General features: G+C 39.4%; 1 protein-coding gene across 3 annotated transcripts in view; it reads left to right on the top strand.

Moving 5' to 3' along the window:
- The window catches only part of rabgap1l (RAB GTPase activating protein 1-like), a 149,353-nt gene that overhangs the window by 121,346 nt on the left and 8,029 nt on the right, over nt 1-19,978 (top strand). For 2 of the 3 annotated variants that reach the window (XM_037769823.1, XM_037769824.1), the window contains exons 20-21: nt 15,030-15,122; nt 18,583-18,693. In XM_037769823.1, coding sequence (XP_037625751.1) covers nt 15,030-15,122; nt 18,583-18,693 — 204 coding nt within the window. Of the gene's footprint in view, nt 1-6,097; nt 6,446-15,029; nt 15,123-18,582; nt 18,694-19,978 lie in introns of those variants that run through there. The other variant, XM_037769825.1, reaches the window with a different exon arrangement.

The raw sequence follows: 19,978 nt of genomic DNA, 5'->3' as shown, positions 1-19,978 counted from the left end.
CAGTGACATCCCTGGATCTCAGGTGTAATGGTTTATTCTTATTTAACACTGACTGCTGAGCATTTGTGGCATTTATGATTTATTTTAATCTCTTGAGAGGTTTCCAGAGTTGAGGTTACTTGTGTTTTATTTACACTGTATTTTACAGAGATTAGCTGTCAGTCAAAAGGAGTACGCTAGGTGGGACTGTGACTTCGTCTTTCATGGATTTCTTGGCTTTCTGTCTTTACTTTTCTTAACCTTAGGTCATTTCTTTGTCTCTTCAGGCATGGGGATTGTCACTGCTCTGTTATTCTGTTTTTTTCCGAACAAGCCTGAAACATAAAACACATCACTTTCTGTGCAGCAGGAAAGGAGCTACCACACAGCAGATGTTTAGAACAGGAAATGCTTTTATGAACTGGAGACGCAGTGGGTTGGATCTCTAATGTGTTGGAGAAGCCTGACAGAGAGGAAAATGTCTCAGATGAATACTATCTACCAAGCGGCAACTTCCGGTGCTGAGCAGTGAAGCCAACGCAAAAGCTGCAGTTCTTCAAATGGCCACTTGAGGCTGGCTCCAAAAGCGAGTCCATCCCCGTAGACCCCCATGTTAAAATGCCCGACTTTACAGCAGAAATAAACCTGTTTACAGCCTGGAATAAAAAACTGTTTTGGTCACTATAGCCAAAACCCCGCTCATGACAACTGTACAGGGGGTGAATTTTTATACAACTCACCGTTTAAATTATATTAAGGCTTAAAATTCGGCATAATGAGGCCGCTTTGAGTGACAGGTGCCGTACCAGGCCGCCTTCACTTCTTTGCCCATTTTTGGATTAGCCGGGAGTTAGAGATGTGTCGTCACTGCCAAGATGCCGACGGCCGGAGCCACCCACCTTTAGCTTCACAACAGCTCTTCAGAACCTTATTGGTGAAGTCACGGAGACAATGAACATATTTTATAGTTTATGCTACATGCTCTGTAGTTTTGCAGGTTTAACGTATGGTTTAGTTGTGTTGTCTGCTGTTACCCTTTGAAATATGCCATGTTATTCATCCTTGCTATTTCTTAGGTCTATTTTTATTCTAGTATGTTGTTGTTCATTAGTCTGGACTGCAGTCTGACAATAGAAGATAAAACATAGCTTCTTGGATGGATGTCATAGTTTTCTTCAAAGCTTACCAGGTTGTGTGGTCACAAAAATACCCTTAGATACGCACACGCACACGCACACGCACACACACACACACACGCACACGCACACGCACACGCACACGCACACGCACACACACACACACGTTATCATCCTCCTATTGACCTTAATGAGGCTGCTGGCATTTGGAGAATTTGCTGAGGTCACCAGAGACCAAAAGCAGTACACTGTGTATATGATATTGTGTGTGTGTGTGTGTGTGTGTGTGCGTGTGTGTGCGCTTTTGTGTTGTGATAGAGGAAGGAAAGAGTCGACTGAGATAGATGGAAGAGATAATCATCTTTCGTCCACCACCCTCCTCCCTTTCTGCTCGCTCTCTCTGTGTCTCTCTGTATCTACATACAATTAATATTTTACATTTTAGGCATTTTTCATCTTTCCTTATCTAGAAAGACTTTCAGTGAGTAGCAGGCTGTGATGTGGTCTTGTGCTCAAGGGCGTTTTGGTAGGACACATGGCTCTATGTGCTTACGATCCCCCATGTTTGGTGTATTTCTGTGTTTTTCTACATACAGGATATCCTGCGCTGTGACTCACTTTTTATCTCTAGCGGTTTGGTGCCATTTCGGCACTCTTGCACAATCCTGCTGCAATGCAAACTGTCATGTCAGGCCTTATGTTGTACACACACTCAACATGTAATGTACATGCTCACTAATTGAAATACACACACTTTCCAGGCATAAACACACACACATTCATAAGCCTCGACCCTAACCATTCTTCCTAAAGATATTCCCCTTTTTCTGTGTTTTGGTTATGGTGATAGAGCTATTTAACACATTGGTCCAAAATCTCTCATAGATATTCAACTGGATTGCAATCTGGTGAAGACCATAGTTTATGATTCACATTGTTTTTATACCCATCAAACTATTCAGTGAACCATCCTGCCCTGTATGGAAGCATTTGTTATGTTTCTCCACTCATTTATTCAGTTTTATTTCCTTGTATTTGTCACTGTCTGTATTTCTAAACACATTTCTAGGATTATTGCACACAGACCAACTGACTAAATAAAGTGTCATCAAAACACAAGTACTGAATGAAGAGCGACTGTGCTGATGACGGGTGAAGTGAGCTGTCTGATAGGATGACTTAGCCTCAGGATAGACAGGAACACTTTGTGTCTCTCTCTGCTCATCTCTTGATCGTCCCTCGCTGATCTTTCACTCCCCTGCTGTTCCTCAGTTTTCTCTTGTGTTGGCGTATTTATTTTTTCCTCCTCCCTACACAAGCTTACTGCTGAATGTTCTCTTTGCCTGGTCACTGTTTTCTTGACACTTCCCCCACGCACACACATAAAAAAGCACACATACATAAGCTGTGTTGAATTCATTCAGTCTGATTGGGTCCTGAACTTGTATCGTTTCCTGTTCAGTTCATAGAAATATCACAAATATTCAGTCACCCTGTAGGAATGCAGGGAAGTGCCTTAGGCCGGACATTATTGGACTCATGGTTACAAATTTGAGGAAACTCAGAGGGAATTTTAGAGAGAAGTGATTGACCAAAACATTACATAAACCATAGACTGTATGTAAGAAGTGGACACAGTCACCGTGACGTCACCCATTGATTTGTGGACTGCTGTTTTGAAGCCTTGAGTTCAGCATTTTGGCCGTTGCCACATTGTTTTTTTGTAACCAGAACTGACACAAGATGGTAGAGCTAAGTAAGACGCTGATTAAGAGATTTTTAGGCGACCAAAAATTTTACAATTAACTCTGATGAACTGAAAACACACTGTGAAAGGGTTAAAGTTGTAAGACAAAAATGTGGACAACTGACCTGTCAATCACAAGGTACCCACGCCCATTTATGGTCTATTCGACTCTTAATGGGACCATAATTTACTAAATGAACATCATGCTGTATTGAAGAAGACTTGAAACTAGAAATTGAGACCACAAACTCATGTTAATAATGTTTACTGAGGTGATAAATCAATTGAGAAGTAGGCTCATTTTCTCATAGACTTCTATACAATCACACTTCTTTTTGCAACCAGGGGAGTCGCCCCCTGCTGGCCATTAGAAAGAATGCAAGTTTAAGGCACTTCAGCATTTTTCATTTCTCAGAACCGGCAGATAACCACTGCCTTAAACATTATATTTATGAGAGAAAAACACTGAACGCATCCTAATAGCCAAGGATTACACATCAAAACTGTGTGTGCGAGTCTGAGGTCTTTAACTTCTTCTCCTTAAAAACGTCTTCTTTCTACTGCCATGTTTTTAAACCAGTCACTCTTTTAACTTTTAAAATATAATATTCCCTGTGGATAAAAGTATATGGAGAAAGTCAGTCAGACGGAGAGAGATAAATAAAAAGATTTGTGAGTGATGAGAAGGACTAACATAAGAAAGTCTTGCTTTTCTTTCACTCCTCACTTTTCCCCAATTTTGCCCAATTTTGCCACTAACCATCCAGCCAACCCAAACTAGTACACCAACAGATCACAGCATGCCACATCAGCCACAGTAGATGCTTTCCTTGGAAGAGTGTTGGAAGACCTGCAGGGGGAATCCTGCCTGTCCAAGCCACTTTGCTCTCTGTTCACCCCCCTTTTTACATATTTTTCTCTGTCGACGTCTAAATCCGATCAGCTGAACTCTGTAAGCTGCTTAAAACATCGAAAGAATTCACTGGCACCTTGGCTTGATGAACACAACGGGCAGTAGGGTGGCTTAGCCTTTCTGGGGATTATGGGAAGAATTTGAATTTCTCAGCCTTCTTAAACATCCGCCCGACCGCAGCTGGAGCGATGACTTTTCAGGACTTTAGGAAAAAAGGGGAGCGATGTTGTATATTCATTTGCTGCTCAGGGTTTGACTGATTAATCCGTTTTTTTTACCAAATCCTTCCAACAGAGAAGCAAAACTTTAACAGACTGGGGAGAAAGAAGATAGAAGGATGTGTGCAGAGAGGCAGACAGACAGAATAATTTATAGAGAAGGAAAGATATAGAGTCCCAGAGAAAGACCTACTGTACATGGATGGATGCAGACCATTTTGTGAAAGCAGCGTCTATATTTCATGCGTAAACTGAGACAGTTTCGAGTGGACGGGTGTTGTCGCTGGTGTTATAGTTGTCTTTTTATTTATCTGATGTTTAATGTATGGCACATGATGAATTTCCAAAAGGACTCATAAATATCTATCTACCTTAACCGGCCCCAGATGTTAACAGTAGATGAACCTGCAAGGTAGTCAGCTAAAAACAGTTTGTTCATGTTATCTTAGCTGACTTCTATTAAGACTACAACTCCCAGCTTATAGTGATTCAAATTTCAAGTCTAGTTCAACTTCAAGTTTTGTGAACACACAATAATAATACATTTTAGTCATCTATTATTTATGTACTATTGTACTACTAGAATATATTTAAGAAATGTTTTATTAATATGTTCCTTATATTATTAATGTATTTTAGTTGAATAATTCAGTGTGGCTCATTAGATATTTTTTTAATGTGGTCACTCTTTGCTGTCATTGAGATTTCTCTAGAACACAGGTTACTTAAAGTTATTTACGGATGCACCGAATATGTACTGAAACATTCTTCTCATTGAGTAGGTAGTTGTATAGCAGCTAAAAAGGCTGAAGCAGTTATTAAAAAAAAATATATATATATATATATATATATATTTATTTATATATTTATTTATTTATATATATATATATATATTTATTTATATATTTATTTATTTATATATATATATATATATATATATATATATATATATATATATATACTGTATATACAGTATATATATGAACGAAGGATATATTAAAGGTTGTTCCATACATTTTTATGATTTTATTTGTACTCATTCAAAGGCAGTGTAATGAAATGCTGAAAGATGTTAAAACATTATTTTTTTATAATGAAGAGGTCTTTTTTTTCCCAGGCACGAAATGGGAATAAATTACAGCAAAACCAAAATAAACAACAGCATAAACATCAGTATTGCCATAGTATTACGGGCAAATTGTTATTTTAAACATCGGTATCAGCCTAGAATTTTACAACTGGTGCATCCCTAGTTATGCTACAACTGCTTTCCTTTTTAATTCACCTGATTTAGGTGTGTTTTCTCTTTAGTGGCGTAGAATATTCCACTCAATAGTGGCCCTCACAAATTGCATGAACCTTAGTAAATCAGTTGTACCCCTATTATATATGCAGAATTCTCCCTTAAAATTCACATGCATGGAGGAGATGACAGGAAAACACAGTCAGCTGCAGACGGCATCAGGGATAAGACTAAGTAAATCTGTTTTGGAGGAGAGACTAGGGCTAAAAACTAGACTACTACTTCACCGAAGCATACATTGGAAAATGGACCTCCATGGTGCAGCCAGATGTGATCAGGATAGAGGGAAAACAAAAAGGCTCATAGTAAGAGAACTTAAGAGAGATGAACCCATGGTTGCTGTTGATGCATCTTCCCTAACAGGGGAATCTGTTGCCATCACCACAGAGGGGTTGTCAGGTTGTTTTTAGCCGCGGGGTCCCATGGGATGACGGGCATCGTCCAGGACAGCCTTGAAGTCGCTTTCACTTCACTTCCTGGGCTTTACTGTTGGAACGATGTGCAACTATGAACGACAAGTCACTGTGGTTGATCTGACAACTTCCTTCCTATCTCTCTTAACCTCTAAACACACACACACACACACAGAGTAGATGTGTAAACAGGCCTTTATCTTTATTTTTACCAGCAGCAGGAAACAGAAAAACCTCCTGAGTACAACGTAAAGTGAGAGTCTAAGAGAGGGAGGGACAGAGAGGCACAAATGAGAGACGAGGAGGAAGTACTCACTCAGTGGAAAGGAAGAAAAAGGCAAACTCATTCTCCTTTGTCGCACACTTCTAGCGTTACAGAGAGGGAGAGGGAGAAACAAACAGGTGTGTTGTACTAGCCTCTCGCTCCCCCCCCGGCCTCCTCCTCTCAGTGGGCGGGGCTCAGCTCCTGAGGGACTCTTGAAAGCAGCCAGTCGCCTCCTCCACTCTCAGAGAGAAAGCTGCACTCCTCTCCTTTTCCTTTTTTGCCACTTTTCCTCCTTCTTCTTCTTCATCCTCTGCCTCCTCCTTGCTGTTGGGAGCAAGAGGAGTCAAGATGATGCAGGAGGTGTCCATCATGGTGGCGTACGACGCTCATGTAGTCGACCGACCGGGTGAGGAGGACACCCTGGCTCGCTTGGTCGCCCACTCCAGACCTCTCAGAGCTCCCAGACCGGTGGTAGGTCTGTTCTCTCGTCACTTTGTTTATTTCTTTCTGTCTTTGTCATTCTGTCTGACCGTCTTTCTTTCTTTCCTTCTTTCATCCCTCTATGGGTGTATTGGATGTATTCTTTACTTAACTCTGATGGGAGACATTCCCATCAATTCCTTCTGAGCCTTATCTCTTGCAGTTTTTAGATAAGAGAAATTGAAAGAGGAATTCACCTGCTTCTCTGTTACCGATTGTTGGTTGTCGGTTGTTTTTGTAATCTTATTTTCTCAATTTTCTCTCTGTTTTTATTCTGGTATTGCTTATAGATTTGTTCATAAACAGAGGTGGCAAAAGTTAGATTTCACAGAACATACGTGTTTCTTTCCATGAGGTCGATGTAGACGTGTGTGTGAGATTGTGTGGGTGTGTGTGTGGTGTTCCTACTGAAAGTGTATTTGATGTTTGAGGTTACAGAGCTTTGTTAGTCAGTCCAGACGCACGGCTCGTTTGTGACTCAGTTTGTTTCTATTACTGATACAAATTTGGAATCAATGGAGACCTTGCGTGTGTAAGTGTGCGCGTTCGCGTGCGTGCGTGCGTGCGTGCGTGCGTGCGTGTGTGTGTGCGTGTGTATGTGTGTGTGTCCCTCACATGGGTAATTTAATTCCATGGCCTAGTTTTTCCTGTGGTGTCCAGTTGTTTTTTTTCCTTATTTCAATATTCAAACTTGGACTGCCACTTTATGTAAGAGCAGCTCACCCTTCTCCACACACACACGCACGCGCACGCACGCACACACACACACACACACACACACACACACGCACACAGACACGCACACACACACACACACACACACACACACACACACAGTCTCTTTCTGGTAGTATAATACCCAGTACAACACTATAGTGTGTGATCTCGGCTTGGAGGTTTGGGACCAATTCCATTTTCTGCTGCAGGGATTCAGGTCAGGAATCTAAAAGTGGGCCTAGTACCATTTCCTGCGGCACCAGGCGTGTGGCCCCTCTGTCCTCAGACTATTGGCCTATAGGGGTGGGGAAAACAATCGATACAGAATATTATTGCGATATTTTGTGTGGCAATATTGTATGGATACACAGACGTCAAGTGTCAATCTTTTATTATATTTACTATTAACCTCTTAACGATCCGATGACCTGCCGCTGTTCTGTCTTTCAGAGTTTGTAGCAGGCTCAGTCTTAAAGCTAAACAGTGAAGATACAGGTACGGCACAATACAGCAGAACGATGTCGTGTTAAATTTGTTGGAAGGAGGCTAAATAACGCTCCAAAGTTACGCTAAATTTTAGCGAGGAAAAACTGGCATGGCCATTTTCAAAGGGGTCCCTTGACCTCTGACCTCAAGATATGTGAATGAAAACTCTGAGATGAACAGAGTGCAAACTGTATCTCATTAAATAAAACATATGTTGACAAACTGCATAATTTGCAGTTGATAAAAGGTAATAAATCGTAAAACTCGCAAAACTCAGCATATTGCAAAATGTTTAAAATTGCAATAAGATCGTATCGTGACTTAAGTATCGTGATAATATTGTATCGTGGGGCAAATGATGATTCCCACCCCTACTGGCCTCTAATATTTACACTGTAACTTCTGTGAAACGAGTACGAGGATGCATGAAGTGTGTATGTGTTTGTGTCTATCAGCAACCATGTGTGTTGCTGTCTGAAGTGGCCTTGAGTCCTGTACATGCTCACTAGCTGTAACTCAACAGAGCATGAAGTTTGACATGTTTTCCATATGAGGAAAGTCACTGGGAATGTCTGAATATATTAGGGGGGATTTTACCCTTTCCTGTAACACTGTTGTGATGTTGGTGACCTGAGAATTGTAACTTATTTTAAAGTTTTTTACATCTCTGGATAAATATATCAGCTACATAATGAGAACAAAATATCAATGTAAAGGGCAGCAGTCTTTCTGAAGGCAGGGAAAGTCAGGGAGTTTTGTTATTGTGTCTTTTTGTTGTATATATTCCGCAACATATTTATATATTCATTGATGAGATGGTTTTTAATTCCAACTAGAGTGACAACCAGACTGAAAAGCATCAACAAATTGGGGGAGTTAACAACAGATTTTGAGAAATGGAAGCACTCTGATGCCGTTTATATGGAAGGGTCACTGAGTTGTGGATCCTGTGTGATTGTAGCTGTAGTGGGTCTGTATGTTTGAATAAAAGCCTCACCTCTAACAGGTAAGCACAGCCGGGTTTTGCATTACACACAGTCATGCTGTAGTGTTTGTGTGTTTAAGGGGTGTTGGAGAGCAGCAGGTTGCATAATCAGTAGCTAGACAGATGATTTCTGTTTTAATGTGTAACTCAAAGAGAACAGCACTTAAACATTGTAAAATACAAAATTATGGCTGTGAGATCTGTTCTAAAAGATGAACTGTTTCCTGTATTGTGCAATCATATATATCACTGATAAAGCCTCTTCTTTCTTTATTGAAGTTCTGCATTTTGTATCAGCAGGAGAACCAGGTTCAACCCCCCAACATGCTTAAGTGTCCTTGAGCAAAACACTGAATCTCCACCAGCTGCTGTTCTCCAGCTGACCCTGATCTCTAAAATCTGCTCCTCTCAACTAATCAGGGTTCAGTGTTGTGAGGACTTAGTTATTAGTAATTCTGCTCGGTGTTTAACAACAGTGCGATCATTTTAAACTCGTAGTGATAAGTATTATTAGAATATTGAGGCAGGGACAGTATTTAACAAAATCACGATTGGTAGAGTCAAGGTAACATCTCGTTCACTGCACATGTAGTTGCTCAGGCGCACGACATGCTACTAAAACAAAACAAAATGTATTGGTGGTGTGTAGATAAGAGTGTGAGATGGATAATTGGCAAGGGGGAGAGCTAGTTGACGTTAGCTGTTTCCTGTTAGCAGCTGGTGGGCAGCGCCGTCCTGCTTGGTTAAATAACGAAGCCGACAGCTAATTTCAACAGAGGTCACATTGAGTTGATTACATTATGATGCGTTCAGGCTCTGTTCAGTAAAAATGAGTATTGGGCGAAGGTAAATTTTAACATTATCAGGATGTGTTCTTATGTTATCTTGTAAAATGAAGGCGAGAAACTTACAATTGTTTGACGGAGAAGTTTACACAGCAATATAAAATGAATAACAAAGAGGAAATGATGACCTGTTTAACTTCCTAACACAGCTTTTAATTGTTTAAATCAAAGCAAATATTTAAATAAAAATACAATAATTTATCTCCTAAGTATTTGAATTGTGTGATTCTATGCAAATAAACACAATAGATGATTATAACAAAGTAAAAGGATAACATTTAGAGTTATTTTTCAGGATAGTTCTGGGACGGCGGTGAAAAAAAGTTAGTCTGGAGCCTTGTATACCAGCAATAATGTACAGCTAGCTGGTCATTGTTGTGAAATAAACCCCCTTGTGTCAATTATCCCACTTATTAAACAGCTACTTACTTAAGAAATCAAAAACTTTACACAAAAATGGTCCACCAGAGTCTGACATCAGAACTGTGCCCATAGCAACGGTCTGTTATACATAGCAACGGTCTGCTGTAAAGAAATAACAGACCGTAGAACGCCGTGATTGACCAATCAGAGTAATCTGATTACTCTAATATCAATAATATTATAATCAATATTGTGGCCTGTGCTACAAAACTTTCCACCTCTGTAGCACCAGTGCTATGTGCAAAAAAGTTAATGCACAGCCCTGGGTAACTTGGAAAATATGACACAACTAGAGTCTTTAGTTGGTGGTAAATTCTGTAGGAGAGCGCTTAAAGGCCATAAATGAGTGTGTGAGAGGAGGTGAAAGCACAAGCTAGAGGTGGGTTTTAGAAACATGTGGGTGTTTTCGAGTCTCAAAATCCAAAACGGCAAATCTGGAGGTGTTTTAATTCTCAGGGAAACGCAAACATCACGTCTTTACTTCTCTTTCTCTATTGCATTTAGTTTACATTTTGGGCATTAATCTAGGACTGTTTCAGGCACACAGGTTTCAACACACACACAAGTGGCCTGAGAGGGAAGCTGGTCCTTGAATTTTGTTGTGTATCACTACGAAAATGTATCCGAGAAGCCCACAAAAGAAACCACATCTACTTAATCAAATAATCTTGAAAGGTCTGCTTTGGTCGTATTTCACCGGTGAAACATGAGCTGTGTAAATTATAGGTTGGACTGATGGATCAGGTCACAAAACACTTCTATCACTCCCATGTCAGAATGATTCAGTGTACCATGATGAGGGGAATTGTTTTTCAGAGGCCTTTTAAACCAAACAAGAGGATTTTTGAGGCAAAAACAAAAACATGACAGTTTGTGACATTAAAACTGTATCTTCTTATCTCCTAAATATCACCAAGAAGTAGGAAAAACGTTCATTTCCAGCAGCCCAGTGGTTCACGTCTTGATCTATAGCTGAAGTTAAAACATTGATAATGAGTAAAATTGGATTCATTAATAGATTGGTGGCATCCAAAACACTTCACAGCTCCAAGTGTGTAAGCCGTGGTGTGTAGATGCCTGCAGGGGAAAACCACGTTCTATTGTTTTGTTACAATAAAACGATTAATGACCAGCCTGCAGAGACCAGGCTGCCCTTTCTTCCCACACAGATAACAACAGAATGAGTCTGATGTGTTATCTGCTGGGGAGTTATGTGTTAGATAGACGTTCATTCACGTCAGTGGTTCCTGGGTCGTACAGGTCAAGGGTTAACCCACAGGTCAGTGAGAAGGACAGGTAACGACTGCCTTGGTGGGGACTCTGAATAAGCAGCTTGTCCCTCAACTGGTTTTTATTCATGAAGGAAATCTGTAATACAATGCTTTGTTTTTTAACTTGTTTATTGGGGCATTTTATTTAATCATTCTCCAGGATGATCTTCATTTGTAGCCCCGACATTTCTACTCCTGTTTGTTTTGTCTTGATTAGATTCAACTTTATTGTCATTGCAGAGATTACAGTTGCTGAGAAAGCGTGTGTGTGCATGCATAGTCAAAATACTGTGAATTTCAAGCCCATTTTTAATAGTACCAAACTGGCTGATGTGTCATTGTTATGTTGTTATCAAACTTTTATTTTACAAGACCAGAGATGGACTAAAAAAAGACAAAATCATTGTTTGTAAAGAACTGCGACAGTATAAATAAAGTACAGTATATACACCAGGCCGCAGCAGACTGTGACAAAATATATGAGTTTGAGTATGAGAATTATAATTTAATTCAAAGTTATAAAACCAGGAAGAAGAGATATTTATTGATTTATTGATTGCAACATTTGAGATACAGATGACAATATGACTAGCTTAAAATAATCATCTCTGACATTCCCCATTAGATAACTGCACAGTGTGTTCCTCTGATGCCTCCCAAACAGCAGTGGTCCAACCTGTACCCAGTTTATTAAAGCTCTTGTATTCGCTGTTCTAAACACTGAATGTCTTGTAACACTTTTCTGCCACGCAAGAAGTGATGCATTTTATGTTTCTGGTTTGTTTCGAATTAACAGCAGAAGTTTGCACCAGTTATTATGTTACATTAGGGGTTTATTTCACAACAATGACCCGCTCGCTGTACATTATGTGTATAAATATGTATCAAAGGGGTCCCTTGACCTTTGACCTCAAGATATGTGAATGTAAATGGGTTCTATGGGTGCCCACGAGTGTCCCCTTTACAGACATGCCCACTCTATGATAATCACATGCAGTTTGGGGCAAGCCTTAGAATCTGTTTCAGTTTTAGTTTACTTTATTACACGGCTTGGTTGAATACTCGATTCTGATTGGTCAATCACGACGTTCTACCGTCTGTTATTTCTTTATAGCAGACCGTTGCTATGTATAACAGACCGTTGCTATGGCCCAATATATATATGTTTAATTAAAAATCGCAAGTTGCGTAAATGCGTTAAAGTAATTAGTGGCGTTAAAACAAATTTGCATTAACTTGTTATTATCACGTTAACTTCCCTAACAAAAACTAAAACTAAACCTTTCTAAAAATCTGAAACTAAACTAAAACTAGCAAACGCACTCGGAACACTAAGCAAAACTAAAATGAAATCAAAAAGTCAAAACTAAAATAAAATAAATAATTACAAATTAAAAACTATTATAATCTTGGTTTACATCAAGTAACAAAAATATTTAAACTAATTAATATTCTTGTAGGTCAGCGCTCAGAACACAGTTATGAGTTTGTATTCAGTTTTCTTTCCATAACTTCATAACATAACGCAACACATGCAAGACACACGAGAAATAAACAGCATACAACTGCAGCCATATAACAGTGAATTAGGTACTTGACTCGACACACACAGCAGTCTCAGAGGAGGGGTCATGTGACTGAGACTGACCTGGAATCCCCAGGCCTAACTGTGTGCGCTATGGCAACGCTGTTTCCACCCAGGGGAGATAACATTACCACCCACCTGAAGCACACACACACACACACAGATGCAGTTGAATATCAGTCAGTCATCAATGTTGTCTCATATTTCACTGCTGCTTGGATAAAACATTCAACTGATATTTTGGGTGTTTTTACTCCATAACTTAGATTGAAAGTCTTATTATAGTATAGGAGTTACATGACCTTTAAGATCTCAACGCTGATTTGAATTGAATTTCAGAGACAGTTACACCACACAGACAATTGTTTGCTTACTAACTGAATTTCCTTTGTTTTGACAGATACTTTATGTTATGTTCATGTGAACTGAACTTCCAAGATGCAGAAAAGGAAGTCACAGATTTTGTGTTTGCATTGTTTGGCAGTTTCAGTGAACATGGTTTAACTCTCTGTGGCCTTTCTATATCCAGCTTGCCATAACTGAAGTTCACAGATTCAAAACTGAGACATGCAGAAGAATTTAATAATCAACAGGACATAATTAAAAACATAGTATGCTTGTTTTACTCCGCTTAATAAATGTGGTTGTATATTAAAAGCCTTAATCAGTGTGGGCATAATGACAGCCTCCAGTCCTTTGTGCCTTAACTCATTTTAAACATTTAAAGCATAGACTGTTGAAGTTACAGAGACGATTCACTCCCATTTTGCACTTTACAGGCGGGGCTACATATTGTTTACTGAATGAAACTGCATTGGTAGCAACTAGGGCTGTCAATCGATTAAAATATGCTGCTTTATACAAATGTATGTATATATTTATTATTGGAAATCAATTAACAACACAAAACAATGACAAATATTGTCCAGAAACCCTCACAGCTACTACATAAAGCATAAAAAATATGCTCAAATCATAACATGGCAAACTGCAGCCCAACAGGCAACAACAGCTGTCAGTGTGTCAGTGTGCTGACTTGACTATGACTTGCCCCAAACTGCATGTGATTATCATAAAGTGGGCATGTCTGTAAAGGGGAGACTCGTGGGTACCCATAGGACCCATTTACATTCACATATCTTGAGGTCAGAGGTCAAGGGACCCCTTTGAAAATGGCCATGCCAGTTTTTCCTTGCTAAAATTTAGCATAACTTTACGACAAGCTATTATGACATGGTTGGTACCAATGGATTCCTTAGGTTTTCTAGTTTCATATGATACCCGTATCTTCACTCTAGCTTTAAAACAGCCCAGTACAACCTCTGAATCACATCAACTTTGACAGCCCTGTTAGCAACACAATGAGGCAAAGTGCTCATCTCGTTGGCTGCATCAGAGTTCAGCCAACTCTGTCCATAGCTCATCCCAGTTTCCGTTGTAGGAAATGAACGACTTTTGGTCATGTAGCTCGCAGTGTGAACTGAAAGTTTCTGTTGTCTGAGAACAATTCTTTGAATAAAGGGGAGTGCTTGATTTACAGTCAAATGTACTGTTAATGGGCAATGTGGGTCTCTTTTCACATCATATCTAGTGTGAAAATAGCACACGTAGAGAACAACATACGGAAACATGTACCGGTCATAAATATGTATAGAGCTGATACAAAATAGAAACTGCAGCACGATCCACAATACCACAATGTTTCAGCAGCAATGTTTAGAGTTAGTTTTAACTTTGTGTTACGAGGATATCTGTCAGTGTCTTCTCTATGTGTTGTGACCTCTGACCCTTTCGGTTTCTTTTAATATTGGTGATCTCAAAACTGAAGTTTTTGTTCATTGAGTAAAGTCACACAGCATCTTGACATATTTTTGACATGCCCTGTTGAATATGTACCGCACCATAAATACAGTATACGAGGAATAACTGTATGTTGTTCTTTACTGACTCTTAGATGCGGCTGACCTCTGACCCCTTTAGTCACTTGTCAATTGAAGTATTTGTCTCGAGGAGAAGGCAGTAAAGACGTTAGACAGTTGTTAGTTTGAATCCCACTGAGAAAAGAAGAGACATCTCCGTGGCAACTACTGAGCATGATGACTTCTTTTGCAAATAGCTTCACTGATCAATATTAAAAGCTAAATTATTGCTTTTAGTACAAATCCCTAATGTGTCTCTCAAACTGATGGACTGTGCTGAAATTTGATCAGGCAGCTTTGGGTGCATGAAAGTTAAAAATAATGACTTTTTCTGGTGTTTTTAGGTTCCAACCAAAAAGCTGAAGAAGTTTGAGAAGGAATATCAGACACTGAGAGAGAGCCAGCTGCAACAAGAAGACCCCATCGACCGATTCCAGGTAGGACGGGCACACACACACACACACACACACACACACACACACACACACACACACACACACACACACACACACACACACACTATTGTTTAGATAAAAGATATCTTACTTTTCTTACATTCGTTACTTGTGATACATTGTTTTATTCACCCTACGAGGTCGGGAAGTTAAATGCACCCACCTCCTTTTTGGTTACACATTACAAAATCGCATACATTATATTCCCGTGAGAGCAACCTCGTTTCCTCTAGATTTTAACTGAATAACTTCTCAGGTAGTGTTGAGTTTTAGAGATGGTAAGTAAATGCTTGGGTCTTTGATATATTTTTTTGCTAAAATTAGCCATGTTTCTAAGATTAGACATCTCCTGTGGAAAGAAGACTTTTCACACATCACAGACTTTTATCATTATCAGACATCTGTAACGTTATTTTTGGGCGAAGCTGCCGCGGTGCTGTCAGAGGTTTTTGGCTGCTGAAAGTGTCTTTATCTTCAGAGGGTAAAAACAGATACAGGTGAGGCAGATATTTAGAGATTCAGACAAACTCAAACAGTCAACAGACAGCATCTCGTCCTTTCATGTGTTCGGTTGTGTCAGGATTTCTTTCCTTTCCTCCTGGTCCTCTTTAAATCATTTTTGTTTTTACACAGTCAGCTCAGGGAACAGTTTAATTCTTTTTTTCTCCAAATTTGTCTCGCGTTAAAACCGACATAATTACAGCTGTACGGATAACATTTTTATTGTCTGCAGATTTTTCATACAAATTAAAGGAATAGTTATTTATATATACTATTATATATAGTTATACTGTAACAAGAAACCTGCTCTCTCTTAGTTAAACACATCAGTGAGTTGTTCACTAGTCAGTAAAACTCTGAATGGCTTGATGAAATATCCCAAAAGTCGTAGGTATTAAATATTAATCAAGACAAAAATAAAAGAAGTGGTTGTATTCATGGGTGGCAGAGCTTGTTAAATTGTTAGCTTCTGTGGCTTTTCGACGCCAACAATTACGTTAATATTGTCGTTGCTTAGCAGCGGTGTTCTCACAACTTAACCACTTGAATGCCAAGCATATTGTGTACACAACTTCCCGTGTTGTAAACACAAGCTCATGAGTTTCATTTGAAGACACCATATGGCGAGCATAAATATAACGGCAGAGCTGGAAGACCCGCCTGCAGGTTCCCGGTCAACTACAGCGGCAAAGAAGAGAGAAAGTTGTGTAACTTATAATACAAGGACGGTGTGTCGGAGTTGCTCCATCGTCAACCAACATGCTAACGCACATGTGACAGCATCATTCAGATGTGTCGATCACCAGGACGAAGAAAATATAGTTGGATAGTTCAAATAAGTACAAGTTTTTTGTTCAGTAAGGAGAGAAATAGCATCGTTTTTGAAGGTAAAATGTTTTATTTTATACTTTTCATACATATATTGGTATCAAAATGGCAATATGGCCTACCGCAATTTTGAATTGCAGGAGAAGGAGGAAATCGCAATATCTGTTAAAGGCGAAATGTGTGTCAAAATACCATTTATAATTAAATATTCGTGAATATTAGAAAACATATCCTGGCCTACACGTAATATTCTACAGACAAATCATCTTTGTTTGGTACAGATCCCCGCAAAAATCACCCCATAATCATTTGAATATGTTTTCCATGAAAATGAGAATAATGATGATAATGAAAATGATCATACCCTCTAATATCACAACTCATATCGCAATTGCAATATCAGTCAAAAATAATTACGATTAGATATTATTTTCAAAATCGTGCAGCCCTAATTGGTACTTTTGGGAGGGATAAAAATCATCGTCAGAATTCACCGCATAACATCACCAACAAAACACCAGTAAAAAAAGTTCAGTCAAAATGAATTTTCTCACCAGCACCCATGTGTATTAAACATTCAAGTGAAATTATGAACCACACAAACAACCAGTGTGATATGTTGGCGTAAACAACAGCGCTGTATAAGCTGCTGGTTCTGGAGGGAAGGAAGGAAGGACTTTTATTGTTGATAAGAGGTTGGACCAGAGCCATCTCCTCTGCAGCCAGTGGAAAGACTTTCTTACAGAACAAGGAGACAAAGCAGGAATGTAGCTGCTTGTAAATTAGCACAGGTTTGAGTTACTTTATGCTTATTGTAATTCAACATTTTCATATTGTTTATACTCCAGGTTCAGGTATGTACTCATCGTGTTTGGGGTGTGCGTTTGTATTTTTTACGGGTCTCGTTTGCTTTATATGTGTAAAATGTATGTGTGACTTATTCGGCCAGTTGTACTTTTTCTTGGCTGCTTTCAATGTTTATCTTAATACAAAATAAAAGCATTGAAAAAAGGAAAGAAAGGAGAGCGAGAGAGAGAAAGAGAGGCTGGGAAGGGAAACTCCGTTCAGGATCATGTGTTAAAGTTTAGTCTGTGCTGCTGGAGGCTCGATGTGAAGACGTTGTTGTTGTGACTGTGGACAGCAGCACGGTAAGCTGCCTCTGCTCCAACAAAGCTTCTAATGTAAGAGATTTTGAACAGGTTCTTATGCTTACGGCTTTTACTCATTTGAATTGATCTTTCCTAGATATTAAACTTTGATGTGTGAGATTTTATATTTGTTTCTGATTGATATGAGCTGGCCATGTTGACTGAAGTAAACCGTTTGGCAAGATATTGAAAGGTAGACTATGGAAGATTTTAGTGTGAAGACTAAAACATGTCGTACAGACGGCTGCAGCAGAGAAGAACCTCCCACACCAACTAATACGACGTAGGTCTTTCCTCTGTTTGCCCAAATTAAACCCACCACTTCTATGCTCACAGGAAGAGATTAATTTAATCGGTCTCCAAAGCATGTGACTGTGTGTCTATGTTTATAGATGTTCGGGTGTATTTGTCATTTGTGATCTGCTTTTTCATAATTGCATCATTATGTTAAAGGTGCTCCAACAATTCGGTTTAGCTATAGAGTTTATTTATATTCCGTGTATGTGTGTGGGTGAAGTTAGTGTGGGGTAAAAGAGGTCATCGTTAGAGGGACAGGATATCGAGGTCAGGTGACCGATGGAAACCGTGACAACTGTTTTGTCCCATTGAGGCATGGCCGTCATGTGAGACTGTTTAAGGGCAGACCAGTAGTCATGAGACTCCACTAATGGTCTACAATGGGGACTTTAAGATGATGTGGAGTGTGTGTGTAATTGAAACAAATAGAAAAGGGGCCGCTGCCTTTTCCTGATCAATAAAAGCTTCTTTTTTTCCAGACCGAAAGCTGTTCATTTAATTTCAGAATTACAACACTCAGACGTAACTGAGCGCTCACTTCTCAGAGATTCCTGACATTATCAGTTTATCAAAAGGAAGCCTGTGCTCTAAAGTGCACTGAACATGTGATCTGTTTAGAAGTTTAGATTACATGCACTGATACATTGTCCAACTGTGTGTTTGTCCAGAGGGAGAACCGTCGTCTTCAAGAGGCCAGTATGCGATTGGAACAGGAGAATGACGACTTGGCCCATGAACTGGTCACCAGCAAGATTGCCCTTCGGAACGACCTTGACCAGGTAACACAGCACCTCCTCAGGATGTTTTCAAACCCACAATATAGTCTGCTTCCTTTGTTTCAACTTCTACTTGTGGGTAGAATTGGAGCAAATATGATTTAAAAACAGTTATTTTTACTATACTATATCCTGACAGTAGTGCATGAGACAGATAATCTGAAAAAAAATCATGTGCCTCTGTGTCCTCCGGTGCTCCTAATGGCATCTGCAAGATTTCACAGACCGGAGGAAAACAACCAATCAGAGCTGATCTAGAGCCTGCCGTCTCTGAGCAGCTGTCAATCAATAAAATGAGAAAGTTTGTGACCCGGCAGTAATGTTGAGATAAGTTAAGGAAATACCAAGCACCGCCCACCAGCCAGAGTAAACTTTCTCATTTTACAGCTAAACAGTACACTACAAGATGTTCCTGAAAACATTTGAGGCCAGAAATAGTCATTACAGTAACAGAATATTGATTCATACTTGATCAGCGCTGCCTAGTTTGACCGTTTGATCAAAGTTTGCGAGTGATTGACAGCTGCCTCTGTTGAATGAACAGCCAATAGGAACGCTCTCTCTGAAATGACCTGTGATTGACCAAAGTCTCCCGTCACGGGCTAGATTTTTTAAAGCCTGAAAACAGAGCCATGAGGAGGAGCAGAAATCTAGTTATCTATCAGAACACTTGAATTACAATATGCTGAAAGGTTTTTAAGGAATTTTTGCCCAATGATGCCAAAACTATTCTGCCTACTGCAGGTTTAAAGCTGGATTTATTTATTTGTTTAGTCAGGTTCTGTTTACATGTATTTATTCCCAACTATCAGAACAATGAGACGCAGAGTAGACTCCAAATGCATATCTCAAATGCGCTATAACTAACAACTTTTTTGGGTCATTTCAGAAGTTGAGCTGATTAAAAAGCCTTACTAAGTTGCTGTCAGAGCTGTAAGCAGAAAAACATTCCCTCGCCTTTCCTGACATTAAACATCCTCAACAGCTATTGTTGAGGATGTTCATAAGCATTTCTCCTCTCAATGCACCAGTTATATTTTTTATTATTCTATTAATTTTGTATTTTCAGTTTCATAGCATAAGAAATGCTTTTCAGTTGTACTGCCTTTTGTGACCTGTTGCCATTTCAGAAAGTGTTTGTTCAGTGTACGTACAGAGTAATACAGAAGTGTTGATTATTTTTACAATAAATAGTTTACTAAAGTTACCAGGGAGCAAAATACAGCCTCAGTCCCCAGCAGGAGGATTGTGTCTGTCTTTGATACTTGCACTTCAGGGGTATTAAAGA

Source organism: Sebastes umbrosus, chromosome 5, assembly GCF_015220745.1.
Source record: "Sebastes umbrosus isolate fSebUmb1 chromosome 5, fSebUmb1.pri, whole genome shotgun sequence".
In the NCBI taxonomy this organism is placed as follows: Eukaryota; Metazoa; Chordata; class Actinopteri; order Perciformes; family Sebastidae; genus Sebastes; species Sebastes umbrosus.
This window is presented reverse-complemented; position numbering and strand designations above follow the sequence as displayed.